This window comes from Choloepus didactylus, chromosome 20 (genome assembly GCF_015220235.1).
Source record: "Choloepus didactylus isolate mChoDid1 chromosome 20, mChoDid1.pri, whole genome shotgun sequence".
Classification (NCBI taxonomy): domain Eukaryota; kingdom Metazoa; phylum Chordata; class Mammalia; order Pilosa; family Megalonychidae; genus Choloepus; species Choloepus didactylus.
In genome coordinates, this window is record NC_051326.1 from 17,182,914 (window position 1) to 17,195,841 (window position 12,928).

A 12,928-nucleotide genomic window follows, 5' to 3' on the forward strand; every position below is an offset into this window, starting at 1 on the left:
CAGTGTTTTAAAGCTACATACAGAAATAAAGACCTCTGGTAAAGGTAATCATCTACCTTTATAAAAGACTTTTGTTAACACCCACAGCTAACATCGTCATACTTAATGGTGAAAGATTGAAAGATTTCCTCTAAGATCAGTAACAGGAAAGGGATACCCACTGTTATTTAGCATTGTACTGGGAGTTCTAGGCAAGAAAAAGAAATAATAGTCATCCAAATTGGAAAGAAAGAAGTAAAACTTTCCCTTTTGCAGATGACATGATCCTATATACAGAAAATCCTGAAAAATCCATAAGAAAGGTACTGGAGCTACTAAATGAATTCAGCAGAGTGACAGGATACAAGATAAATGCACAAAATCAGTAGTGTGTCTATGCACTGGTAATGAACAATCAGAAGAAAAAATCAAAACTCCTTTTATAGTAGCAGCTAAAAGAATCAGGTATCTAGGAATAAATCTAACCAAGGATGTAAAGGACTTATACACAGAAAAAACCATAAAACATTGCTAAAAGAAATCAAAGAAGACCTAAATAAATGGAAGGACATTCCATGATCATGGATTGGAAGACTGAATATTGTTAAGATGTCAGTTCTACCAGAAGTGATTTACAGATTCCAATAATCTTTGCAGAAATGGGAAAGCCAGTTATCAAATTTATATGGAAGGGTAAGGATCCCCCAATAGCCAAAGCCATCCTGAAAAGAAAAATGAAGTTAGAGAACTCAGCACTTCCTGGTCTTAAAACATATTACAAACCCATAGTAAGCAAAACAGCACGGCACTGGCACAAGGATGGTGTTCTAGTTTGCTAATGCTGCCGGAATGCAAAACGCCAGAAATGGATTGGCTTTTTTTTTTTTTTTAATCATCATTTTATTGAGATATATTCACATACCACGCAGTCATACAAAACAAATCGTACTTTCAATTGTTTACAGTACCATTACATAGTTGTACATTCATCACCTAAATCAATCCCTGACACCTTCATTAGCACACACACAAAAATAACAAGAATAATAGTTAGAGTGAAAAAGAGCAATTGAAGTAAAAAAGAACACTGGGTACCTTTGTCTGTTTGTTTCCTTCCCCTATTTTTCTACTCATCCATCCATAAACTAGACAAAGTGGAGTGTGGTCCTTATGGCTTTCCCAATCCCATTGTCACCCCTCATAAGCTACATTTTTATACAACTGTCTTCGAGATTCATGGGTTCTGGGTTGTAGTTTGATAGTTTCAGGTATCCACCACCAGCTACCCCAATTCTTTAGAACCTAAAAAGGGTTGTCTAAAGTGTGCGTAAGAGTGCCCACCAGAGTGACCTCTCGGCTCGTTTTGGAATCTCTCTGCCACTGAAGCTTATTTCATTTCCTTTCACATCCCCCTTTTGGTCAAGAAGATGTTTTCCGTCCCACGACGCCGGGTCTACATTCCTCCCCGGGAGTCATATTCTACATTGCCAGGGAGATTCACTCCCCTGGGTGTCTGATCCCACGTAGGGGGGAGGGCAGTGATTTCACCTTTCAAGTTGGCTTAGCCAGAGAGAGAGGGCCACATCTGAGCGACAAAGAGGCATTCAGGAGGAGACTCTTAGGCACAAATATAGGGAGGCCTAGCCTCTCCTTTGCAGCAACCGTCTTCCCAAGGGTAAAACTTACGGTAGAGGGCTCAACCCATCAAACCACCAGTCCCCTATGTCTGTGGTCATGTTAGCAACCATGGAGGTGGGGTAGGCGAATACCCCTGCATTCTCCACAGGCTCCTCAAGGGGGCACTACATCTTTTTTTTTCCCTTGTTTTTCTTTTTTTTCTTTTCTTTTTTTTTTTTAACTTTCCCTTCTTTTTTAAATCAACTGTATGAAAAAAAAAGTTAAAAAGAAAACAAACATACAATAAAAGAACATTTCAAAGAGACCATAACAAGGGAGTAAGAAAAAGACTACTAACCTAAGATAACTGCTTAACTTCCAACATGTTCCTACTTTACCCCAAGAAAGTTACATAATATAGCAACATTTCTGTGAACTTGTTCCTACTATATCCATCAGAAATTAACAGACCATAGTCATTTCTGGGCATCCCCAGAACATTAAATAGCTTATCTGTTCTTCTTGGATTATTGTTCCCCCTTCCTTAATTGCTCTCTACTGCTAGTTCCCCTACATTCTACATTATAAACCATTTGTTTTACATTTTTCAAAGTTCACATTAGTGGTAGCATATAATATTTCTCTTTTTGTGCCTGGCTTATTTCGCTCAGCATTATGTCTTCAAGGTTCATCCATGTTGTCATATGTTTCACCAGATCGTTCCTTCTTACTGCCGCGTAGTATTCCATCGTGTGTATATACCACATTTTATTTATCCACTCATCTGTTGAAGGACATTTGGGTTGTTTCCATCTCTTGGCAATTGTGAATAATGCTGCTATGAACATTGGCGTGCAGATATCTGTTCGTGTCACTGCTTTCCGATCTTCCGGGTATATACCGAGAAGTGCAATCGCTGGATCGAATGGTAGCTCTATATCTAGTTTTCTAAGGAACTGCCAGACTGACTTCCAGAGTGGCTGAACCATTATACAGTCCCACCAACAATGAATAAGAGTTCCAATTTCTCCACATCCCCTCCAGCATTTGTAGTTTCCTGTTTGTTTAATGGCAGCCATTCTAACCGGTGTTAGATGGTATCTCATTGTGGTTTTAATTTGCATCTCTCTGATGGCTAGTGAAGCTGAACATTTTTTCATGTGTTTCTTGGCCATTTGTATTTCCTCTTCAGAGAACTGTCTTTTCATATCTTTTGCCCATTTTATAATTGGGCTGTCTGTACTATTGTCATTGAGTTGTAGGATTTCTTTATATATGCAAGATATCAGTCTTTTGTCAGATACATGGTTTCCAAAAATTTTTTCCCATTGAGTTGGCTGCCTCTTTACCTTTTTGAGAAGGATTGGCTTTTAAAAGGGGGTTTATTTGGTTACAATGTTACCATCTTAAGGCCATAAAGTGTTCAAGTAAGTCATCAACAATCAGGTACCTTCACTGGAGGATGGCCAGTGGTGTCCAGAAAACCTCTGTTAGCTGGGAAGGCACGTGGTTGGCATTTGCTCCAGAGTTGCTGGTTTCAAAATGGCTTTCTCCCAGGACGTTCCTTTCTAGGCCGCATCTCCTCTTCAAAATGTCATTCTCAGTTGCTATTGGGGCATTTGTCCTCCCTTAGGCTGTCTTCAAACTCTCTGTATTGATGTTTATAGCAGTATTATTCATAATTGCCAAAAACGATGAATAGATAAACGAAGTGTGGTATATTTACATATGGAATATCTTTTGTCCCTGAAAAGGGATGGAGTTCTGATAAATGTGACAGCATGGATGAACCTTAAAGACATCATGTTGTGTGAAATAAGCCCAATATTAAAGGATAAATATTGTATGATCTCACTGATAAGGAATAATTAGAATAAGCAAACACATAGAGTCAGAATCTAGAATATAGGTTTCCAGGGGATGGAGTGGCGGTAGGGAATGGGGAGTAAAGGCTTAAAATGTAGTTTCTGTTTGAGATGATAGAAAAGTTTTGGTCATGAATGGTGGCGGTGATAGCACAACATTGTGAACATAATTAACAGCACTGAATTATATATTTGAATGTGATTAAAAGGGGAAATTTTAGGATATATATGTATTACTAGAATAATATTTTTTTTACTGGGAATATTTTATTTAGTAATTTTGCTTACAGTTGAAACTCTGGAAATTCAAAATTAACATCCTTGCCAGTGAGCTTCTTACACGTACCAGAAAAAAGTTTCAGCCTTGTGTTCTACATTGTTCTGCTGTGCTTTGTCCAAATGAACCTTTATAAGCTGGCTGCCATCCAGTTTTACATGGATTCTCTTGCCCACAGTTTCACTGAGAATTCCGAGTCTTGAAGGATTGCATCACGCACAGCTGTCAGAATACAGCTCCTGGGACACTTTTGCTTATTTTTTGTATGGCTTTTTTCGAGTTGGCTTAGGCAGAATTCTCTGAGCAGTAAAGACAGTGTGCTTTCCACTGAACTTTTTCTCCAATTCAAATACTAGCTGGACTTGGATTTTCTGGGAAGACTTCAGTTCAGGAACTAGAACAAAGATTATAATAGCTTTCCGACCACCACCAACTTCAATTTCCTTGGCTGCTGTTATATTCAGCTCCCTTAACAGAGCCTTTAGGTCTGAGTTCATCTCGAGCTCAAGAAGAGCCTGAGAAATTCCAGGCTCAGATTCCTCTGCCTTTTCCTCATTGGGCTTTGAACTGAACATAGATAGCCTTTTTCTTGTTGAGCACCAGCCTAGGAAGAGACCAAAACCTCACAAGAACTCATCAGATATCAGCAGAATAAAAATTTTTAAAAATCCATGGAACTGCACAACACAAATAGTGAACCGTAAGTTAAACTATGTACTATAGTTAATAGTACAGTTGTAAAAGTGTGCTTTCATCAGTTGTAACAAATGTATCATACCAGTATCATACCAGTTCAAGGTGTTATTAATAGAGCGGTGAATGAGAACTCTGTATTTTATTCATGATTTTGCTATAAACACTAAAAAAAGTGTTTCTTGCTAAAAAAAAGTGTTTCTTGCTAGTGGCTTTTTTGCTAAAGACTGTTCTCAGCAACCAGACTGTCAACATGCCAGAAAATGTCAACATTTTGCTGAAGGGATTCATGGTTATTGTGAAGGGCCTCAGAGAGCTGTGTGTTGGGACTTCAATCACACCAATGTAGAAGGCTGTGTCCTTGGAAAGAAAAAGAAGCTTCGGGTCAACAAATAGTGAAGTAGAAACTGGCTACTATTTGCACTGTGTGTAGTCACGTATAGAACATTATCAAGGATGTGACACTAGGCTTTTGTTACAAGATGAGGTCTGTGTATACTCACTTCCCCATTTCTGTTTTTCAGTAGAATGGGTCTTATTGAAGTTGGAAATTTCTTTGGGGAAAATATATCTGCAGGGTTCAGATAAGGGCAGGCATTGCTTGTTCAGTATGTGAAGCCCAGATGAATGAGTTAATTCTTGAAAGAAGAAATGACATTGAACTTGTACCAAATTTAGCTGCTTTGATTCAGCAAGCCACAACAGTTAAAAACAAGGCTATCAGAATATTTTGGGGTGTTATCTGTATCTCTGAAAAAGGAATGGTTCACCAGGCTAATGAATAAGATTTAAGAGTTGTCCAGCTATGGGAACCAGACGACGCCTATTTTTGGTGTCTTGAGATCTATAGCTTGTATTTTTAAGTTGCTTAAAACTCATCTTTTGATTTAAGACTTTATTTGGGGGTGGGGGGGTGGGCTCCAGTGTTTAAGACAGTGTGCTATTGGCTAAGAATTAGATAAAGTAGACTGTTGGAGTAAACTACAGAACCCAGAAACAAGACAGTGTAGATCTATAGAGAAAAGATAGACTGTTCAGGAAATTATTTCAGAAACTAAACACAAAAGAGGAACAGCCTTTTCCACGTACCTCGTTGTGCTTGGATTGAGCCATACAGATATTTCTTTTATGTGAAAAGGATTGAAAAGCGCTGCCTTAAGAGGCCAGGTAATTGTGTGTGTGTGCGTGTGTATGTGTGTATATGTATATGTATATATATATATATATAAAACAGTGGGATCCTGGTGGGCAAGTGGCTGTTACCGATTTATTAAAGGGTAAGAGAACAGGAGAATTGAAATGTAATAAGGATATACTTTAGCTTACAGATTTTGTTTTGTTTTGTTTTTTGTTGCTATATTTTTATTCGTTGAAGGTTTGCTCTGTGATTTGCTATGGTCTGACCCAGATAAAGATGTGCAAGGCTGGGGAGAAAATGATCGTGGTGTTTCCTTCACTTTTGGAGCTGATGTTGTCAGTAAATTTTTGAATCGTCACGATTTGGACTTGATTTGTCGTGCTCATCAGGTATGATATATGAAACTCTTGGATATTTTAATATCTGTTAACATCTTCATACAAGTCTTCTCATTTTATTTTTGAGGAAAATGAGATCTGAGAAAGCTGAACACTGTGTGCAAAGTAAGTAGGAGAGGCAGAGCCAGTACCTGGATCTGACAGTAAACAATCGAGTGATTTAACTTTTCCTCACCCTGTAAGAGGAAATTTTTCTGAAGAATATATCTTTTTGCAGTACATTGCAATTTTTTCAGTGCTTTTCTGAAATTTTCTAGACAATGTTAGGTCCAATTTTGATTGGTCTTTAAATATACTGTATGGATAACAATCAGATGAACTGTATGAGTTTTGTTTGGATTTGGTAAGAACAAACCACATTTTATAAAATGACAGTTTTTAAATAGTTGGGGAGATTTGAGTAACTGGGTATTGGGTCTCAAGGAGTCATTGTAAATTGTTTTAGCTGTGATAATAGTGTTATGTAAGAAGAATGTCCCTGTATTTTCAGAAATGCATACTCAAGTATGTGGAAGTTAATTATGTCTAGGATTTGCTTTAAAATACATCCCCTCATAATAAAATAAGGAGTGAGAGGATAAATGAAACAAATATAGCAGAATCCTAGTAATTATTGAATCAGGGTCATGAGTAAGTGGAAGTTTATTGAACTCTATCTACATTTTTTGTACTTTGAAAATTTTCATTTTAAATATATGTATATACAGTTCAGATATTTATTCAAGTGTCCTCTTTTGTGACTAACAAGATTGTGTGCTCTTTAAGGAGAGAACTGATTGTGATTTGTTCATCTTTGAATATCTTTTGTTTTGTACAGTTAATGAGATATTGTAGCATGCACTCACTCACTATTGAATAAATTAATGAATAAACAGAAGTTTTAACAATTCTTCAAAATACCAAGTCCCCATGCTCTGTAAAGCAGTTGTTATGAAGTACATTGATAATGAAAGGCGTTTAAAAACATAAGTTAATTTGAGCCACTAAAAAGATTTGAAATTGGTAAATATAATACAATGTATATATTAGATTTCTTGATGTTTCTTTGTTAAAGGAAAATAAATTAAGAATATACTGTTCTACGATACTTCCTTTTTCTTCAGGGCTTTACTGGAGAAATGACATGACACTTGACTGTGTCTTATCTGTTTGTGTGACCCTGTATGGTAAACAAGCAGGACTGACTTCTCATTAGTTGCACATGTTGTATATATCTCATGTCTCTTCTTAGCAGGATTTCCTTTGTGGTTTAGTTGAAGTCATGTTCCCAAATCCTTTGTTTTTAGCAAAATTGTCTTTTAATTCATAAGCATTGTTTTTAAGAGATAACATGGCAGAGTTCCCAAATTTCCTAACTGAAATACTTGCTGATATCAGTTTCTTCAGCTATATCCTCATTCATTGGTCTTTTCAAAACTTGGTTTTTTTAAAAGAGGTAGCTGAAATTCCTTAGTTTGTATAGTCGTTTTTTCTCAGAAACCTCCAAAGTCCTATTCTGCTTATTTTTAAAAATGTTACCTCTAAAATTTAACAGACTTACAGTAGAAAAAAACACACTCTGTGAATATTTCCTTAAAAAATTGTTCATTTAATAAATGAATGAGTGAATGAGCAAACAGAGAAAAATGTACTTAGTGCCAAGCACTGTGCCGAGGTGGGGTAGATAAAACCTCAGTCTAACAGAAAAGTTTAGTATCTAAATTGTGACATGTGGTGATTATAACAGAAGCAGCTATTGAGCAGATATTGAGGTAGGAGTTATAGGAAAATTAGATGATTTTGAAGGCTCTTCCTTGTATTAGCAAGTATTGTAGGAGAATTTTGTTCAACATAGGATGCCTAAAACAGACTTTAAAAAGTCATCTTGCCTACTGTAAATAAATATAAAATGTTTACATATTAGCTACGTCTCAGATTTATAGATCTGAGAAATATAAGTCACGGAAGAATTGATAACGGATTCTGGAAATGATGGTAAATCAAAAAGGAAAATAATTACATCTATAAAAATTCAGTCTATATAGGATCTAGTTTTAAGGATTGTAGTCTGTAAATTAAGCTAAACTTAGTAATGTTTTTGGTCTGTAGCTATGTAATAGTAATAGAAAATTAGATTACAGAGGAAGAGAAAATGTTCGTGGCAAAGAATCTCTTTCATTGGTTTCTGTTCATTGAATTAAGGATTCTGCGGTTGGATTATAATGCCACCTTCAAAGAAGTAGCTATTTGTGGCCCACCTCCCTGTAAACTTTATACCTATTATAATATTTTGTTTCTGTCCTGTAGGGAGTCTTGGAAATGGTGTGATTTTCAAACCTTTTAGTAATAATTTATTTTATTTGATCTAAATTCTTGCCATTATAGAAAAGGCAGACAATTATAATATTCTAGCAAGGTTTAAAAATAAAAATCACCATTTCAAAAACAAAATAGGTATTCTTTTAGGTCTTTGTCACATAATTAATGGATTAATTAATGGATGGATGAAAGTAACCTATAAATAAGTTACAGTGTGTTTTTCTTTTAACATTTCCTTTGACAGGTAGTTGAAGATGGGTATGAATTTTTTGCTAAGCGACAATTGGTAACCCTATTTTCAGCCCCAAATTACTGTGGTGAATTTGATAATGCTGGTGGAATGATGAGTGTGGATGAAACTTTGATGTGCTCATTTCAGGTATGACATAAATAATGTTTTGTAACAGTTCTAAATCTAATTTAGAACTTTTGTCAAAATAATTTTTCTTTTAGATTTGTGATCTTTCCTCAAGCAAGTAAATAGATTTTATTCAGAAGCAATTATTGTTCATATACTTACTAGAGATTTCTGTTTTCAGTTACAAATGTTCCAGCTTTTTGGAATATGTCAAATATGAGGGCTTAAGGGAACTTAAGTTATATCAGTTTATCCTTCATTCAGATGTTTAAATTGTTAAATTCTTGTATGACCCATTGAATAGTGGCTTACCTACTAAAAGTATGAATACGATGAATAACTTAGGGTTTTGTTTTCTTTGTAGAGTGAATGGGTGAGACAGACAATGGGGAGAAAGAGAATTAAATTATAAACTCAGATGAGAATAAAGTAGACTGTTTACCTAAGAACAAAGTTTATATGTAATCTTAACATACTTACTTAAAAACATGGGAAAAATTATATAAAAGAGGCCAGCTCTAGCTTTAATGTGCTGCTTACACATCATTTTTGTTTACTAACTAAAACCATTTCAGAACTTTGTTTCTGCAGTTATTTTATGTCCTTGACAAATGTACACGATTATAGTTCTCTTTTTAAATGTAGAGAGGCTTTCCCCATCCCCCTTTCACTTTATCATATTATACCATTTCCAGCCACTAGTATAACTGAATGGCACATGGTTGACGTGACCAAGCCATATTCTTTGACAGTTGACATAGTGGGAGTTGGAATTATTTTTACTGAGGCACCATGATGCTCTGAAGTTTTTTAGGAAATACTTCATAAATCTCTTTCTACATTTTCTCTGTAAAATCATAAAACTTCCTCTTCTGTCGAAAATGTTAGGTTAAAGATCTGTTAAAATCTTTAAAGAATGACTGTCATAAAGTCAGGTAATAACAAATGTTGGCGAGGATGTAGAGATATTGGTGGCAGGAATGTAAAACGGTGTAGACCCTTTGGGAAAACAGTTTGGTAGTTCCCCTGAAATTAAACCCAGAGTTAGCATATGACACAGCAGTTCTGCTCCTAGATATCTGCCCAAGAGAAATGAAAACGTGTCCATGTAAAAACTCGTACGTCAGTTCATAGCAGCATTATTTTTAATAGCCCCAAAGTGGAAACAACCCAAATGTCTATCAACTGATGAATGAATTAACAAAATATGGTATATCCATACAATAACCTGTTATCTGGCAATTAAAAGAAATGACGTACTGATACCTGCTACAACTTAGATGAACCTCAGAAACATGCTAAGCAAAACCAGTCATAAAAAAACACATATTGTATGGTTCTGTTTATATGGTATGTCCAGAAGAGGCAAATCAGTAGAAAAAGAAAGATTAGTGGTTTCCTGGGGTTGAGGGCCTTGTGGTTAGGTGAGGGCTAAAATAAGATTATGGTAGAGGTTGTACAACTCTGTAAATACACTAAAAAACCATTGGCTTATACACTTTTGATGGGTAAACCTTAATGCTATGTAAGTTATGTCAAAGTTTTTTAACCATCTATTTACATGAAAAAGTAGGGTTTCAAGAGTGTGTGACTTACTGAAGATTACTCCACAAAATAAGTAGTGCCAAGGTTATGATTAGAAAGCAAAGTTTTTACTCGTAAACCAGAGTTCTATTCCTCACTATACACTAGATTGAAAACAAAATTATTTAAATCTAAGGATCGGGTAGTTGATAGAGTTAAGTGTACTCAAGCTTTTGTTATCGAATATGAATGCAAGGACAAGTAGAATAATGGTATTGGGATGTTTAAACATTTGCACACTGTAAATCTGAGAAATGTTTGTGGAACTTTGCCACTTTGTCCTGCATTTTAGTACACTTTTGCAATGCCATATATTGAAAAACTATTGTAACAATCATTTTCTTAAGATCCTGGAAATCTGTTATGTGACTTATTGCACTTGAAAGAATAACATTGTTAATAAATTATTTACTTTAAGATATTGAAGCCATCTGAAAAGAAAGCTAAGTACCAGTATGGTGGACTGAATTCTGGGCGTCCTGTTACTCCACCTCGGACAGCTAATCCACCGAAGAAAAGGTGAAGAAAGGAACTCTGTAAAGAAACCATCAGATTTGTTAAGGACATACTTCATAATATATAAGTGTGCACTGTAAAACCATCCAGCCATTTGACACCCTTTATGATGTCACACCTGTAACTTAAGGAGACGGGTAAAGGATCTTAAATTTTTTTCTAATAGAAAGATGTGCTACACTGTATTGTAATAAGTATACTCTGTTATAATATTCAACAAAGTTAAATCCAAATTCAAAATTATCCATTAAAGTTGCGTCTTCACGTATCACAGTTTTTAAAATTGAAAAGCATCCCAGTTAAACTAGATGTGATAGTTAAACCAGATGAAAGCATGATGATCCATCTGTGTAATGTGGTTTTAGTGTTGCTTGGTTGTTTATTTGGGGCTTGTTTTGTTTTTTGCTAGAATAATGGCAAATACTTTTTTAGGTTTTTTTCCCTAAACATTTTTTAAAGTGAAATGTGGGCAGGGCTTTACAGACATTCACTGACTCTTTTTTTCCCTTCCTTATCTACTTATGTTCCTATTTGCTCTCAGTAATAAAATTTACACCTCATTACGTTAAAAATGAATTCTAGAGATTGACAGTTTAAAAAAATTTGCAAACTGTCCCCAAAACTTTACACTTTGATAGTGAATATTTTGCTTTATACAGAAATTGCCATTGATTTAGATTTGTGCACTATAGTTTTTAACTTATTGATGCTCTATTGTGCAGTAGCATTTCATTTAACTTTCAGATAAGGCTCATATAGTATTACCCAACTAGTTGGTAATGTGATTATGTGGTACCTTGGCTTTAGGTTTTAATTCGCACGAAACATCTTTCGGCATGCTTAACTGTCTGGTAACACCCTCACCTACATTGGTTTTGTTTTTTTGAGGTTTTTTTTCTTTGTTGTTGTTATTGTTTGTTTTTAGATCAACAGAACATGAGAATCCTTTTTTGACCAGCCTTGGAAAGCTAACACTATCTCTTTTTGTCCCCCTCTATAAGGATGTATTTAAATGAATGCTGGTCAGTGGGGCATTTTGTCAGCTATGGATATTGGGTGCTTAAACTGTCTAATATGGCCATGTGGATGTTTTATACAATTGATTGTAAGGCTTATGTCACTAAAGATTTTTATTCTTCTGATTTTTCATGATCAAAGTTCACATGATATTGTATAGACATGCTTTGTAGTGAACTATAGTAGCAATAATTTCTGTACATGATCAAGAGCTGATTCCAGCCTTTCTTTTCCTGTTCTCTTTTTTTTAAGGGTTAGTATTAACAAATGGCAAGGAATAGAAAAGTCAACATAAAGATTTTAGAAGGGGAACTTACAGGACATAGACTTGTGGTTCTTTGGATGTGACACTATTGGTTGTGATTCTAAAAGCTTTTATTGAGCATTGTCAAATTTGTAAGCTTCGTAAGGATGGACATCAGATTTATAATGCCCTTCTATATGTACTACCATAGATGTGAAATTCTTGACCTTAATACTGTCTTTGAAAATGTTAAATTGAGAATTCTGTTAACATTTTATGAATTGGCGCGTTGTATTACTGCAAGAGGTATTTGATTTTCAGCACAGTGCAAAGTTCTTTAAAATGCATACATCTTTTTTTCTAATTCCATTTTGTTTAAAGCACATTTTAAATGTAGTTTTCTCATTTAGTAAAAGTTGTCTAATTGATATGAAGCCTGACTGGTTATTTTATTCTTTTTTGCTCATTACGTCGCGACATTTAAGAACACATTTTATTCAAATGGCTATTATGTCCTTGGAAGTACATTGAACTGATTGTTTTCTGAAAGTATTCATGAACTGTATGATGTACTGGGTTAGGTCACAAAGGGTTTTATCTGGTGTAATTTGAATATCTTTCTACTTAGAATGTAAGTAGAGCAATTTTAATGGAATTTTAGACGTGAAATTCATTTAGTATTCATTGAAGTAGGTCTAGAAAATAAACCTTAGGCTGGGGAAAGGGTAGTCAGTCTAATTAGTCTGAGATCCTGTGGAGTGAGTTTTGTAATAATTCTCCAAGTCCAGATGGAGTATGAAGAAATAGTTATTAATTTCTTAGTAGAAAAATATCCTGTAATTCCTATGTCACTAATTTTATATTGTGCTTCCCCTCCACCTTTTTCAATGTAATGATTTTCTAAATGCAGACTTTTACAAATGCAAATCTGTAACCCAAATGTC

General features: G+C 35.1%; 1 protein-coding gene and 1 pseudogene across 3 annotated transcripts in view; one reads left to right on the forward strand and one right to left on the reverse strand.

The window, feature by feature from the left end:
• The window catches only part of PPP1CB (protein phosphatase 1 catalytic subunit beta), a 61,883-nt gene extending 49,465 nt beyond the window's left edge, over nucleotides 1-12,418 (forward strand). For all 3 annotated transcript variants that reach the window (XM_037812577.1, XM_037812576.1, XM_037812578.1), the window contains 3 exons: nucleotides 5,807-5,958; nucleotides 8,510-8,644; nucleotides 10,626-12,418. In XM_037812577.1, coding sequence (XP_037668505.1) covers nucleotides 5,807-5,958; nucleotides 8,510-8,644; nucleotides 10,626-10,730 — 392 coding nt within the window. In that variant the 3' untranslated portion in view covers nucleotides 10,731-12,418. The remainder of the gene's footprint in view (nucleotides 1-5,806; nucleotides 5,959-8,509; nucleotides 8,645-10,625) is intronic.
• Nucleotides 3,746-4,313, reverse strand: LOC119516304 (annotated as a pseudogene).
• Nucleotides 12,419-12,928: the final 510 nt, after the last annotated feature.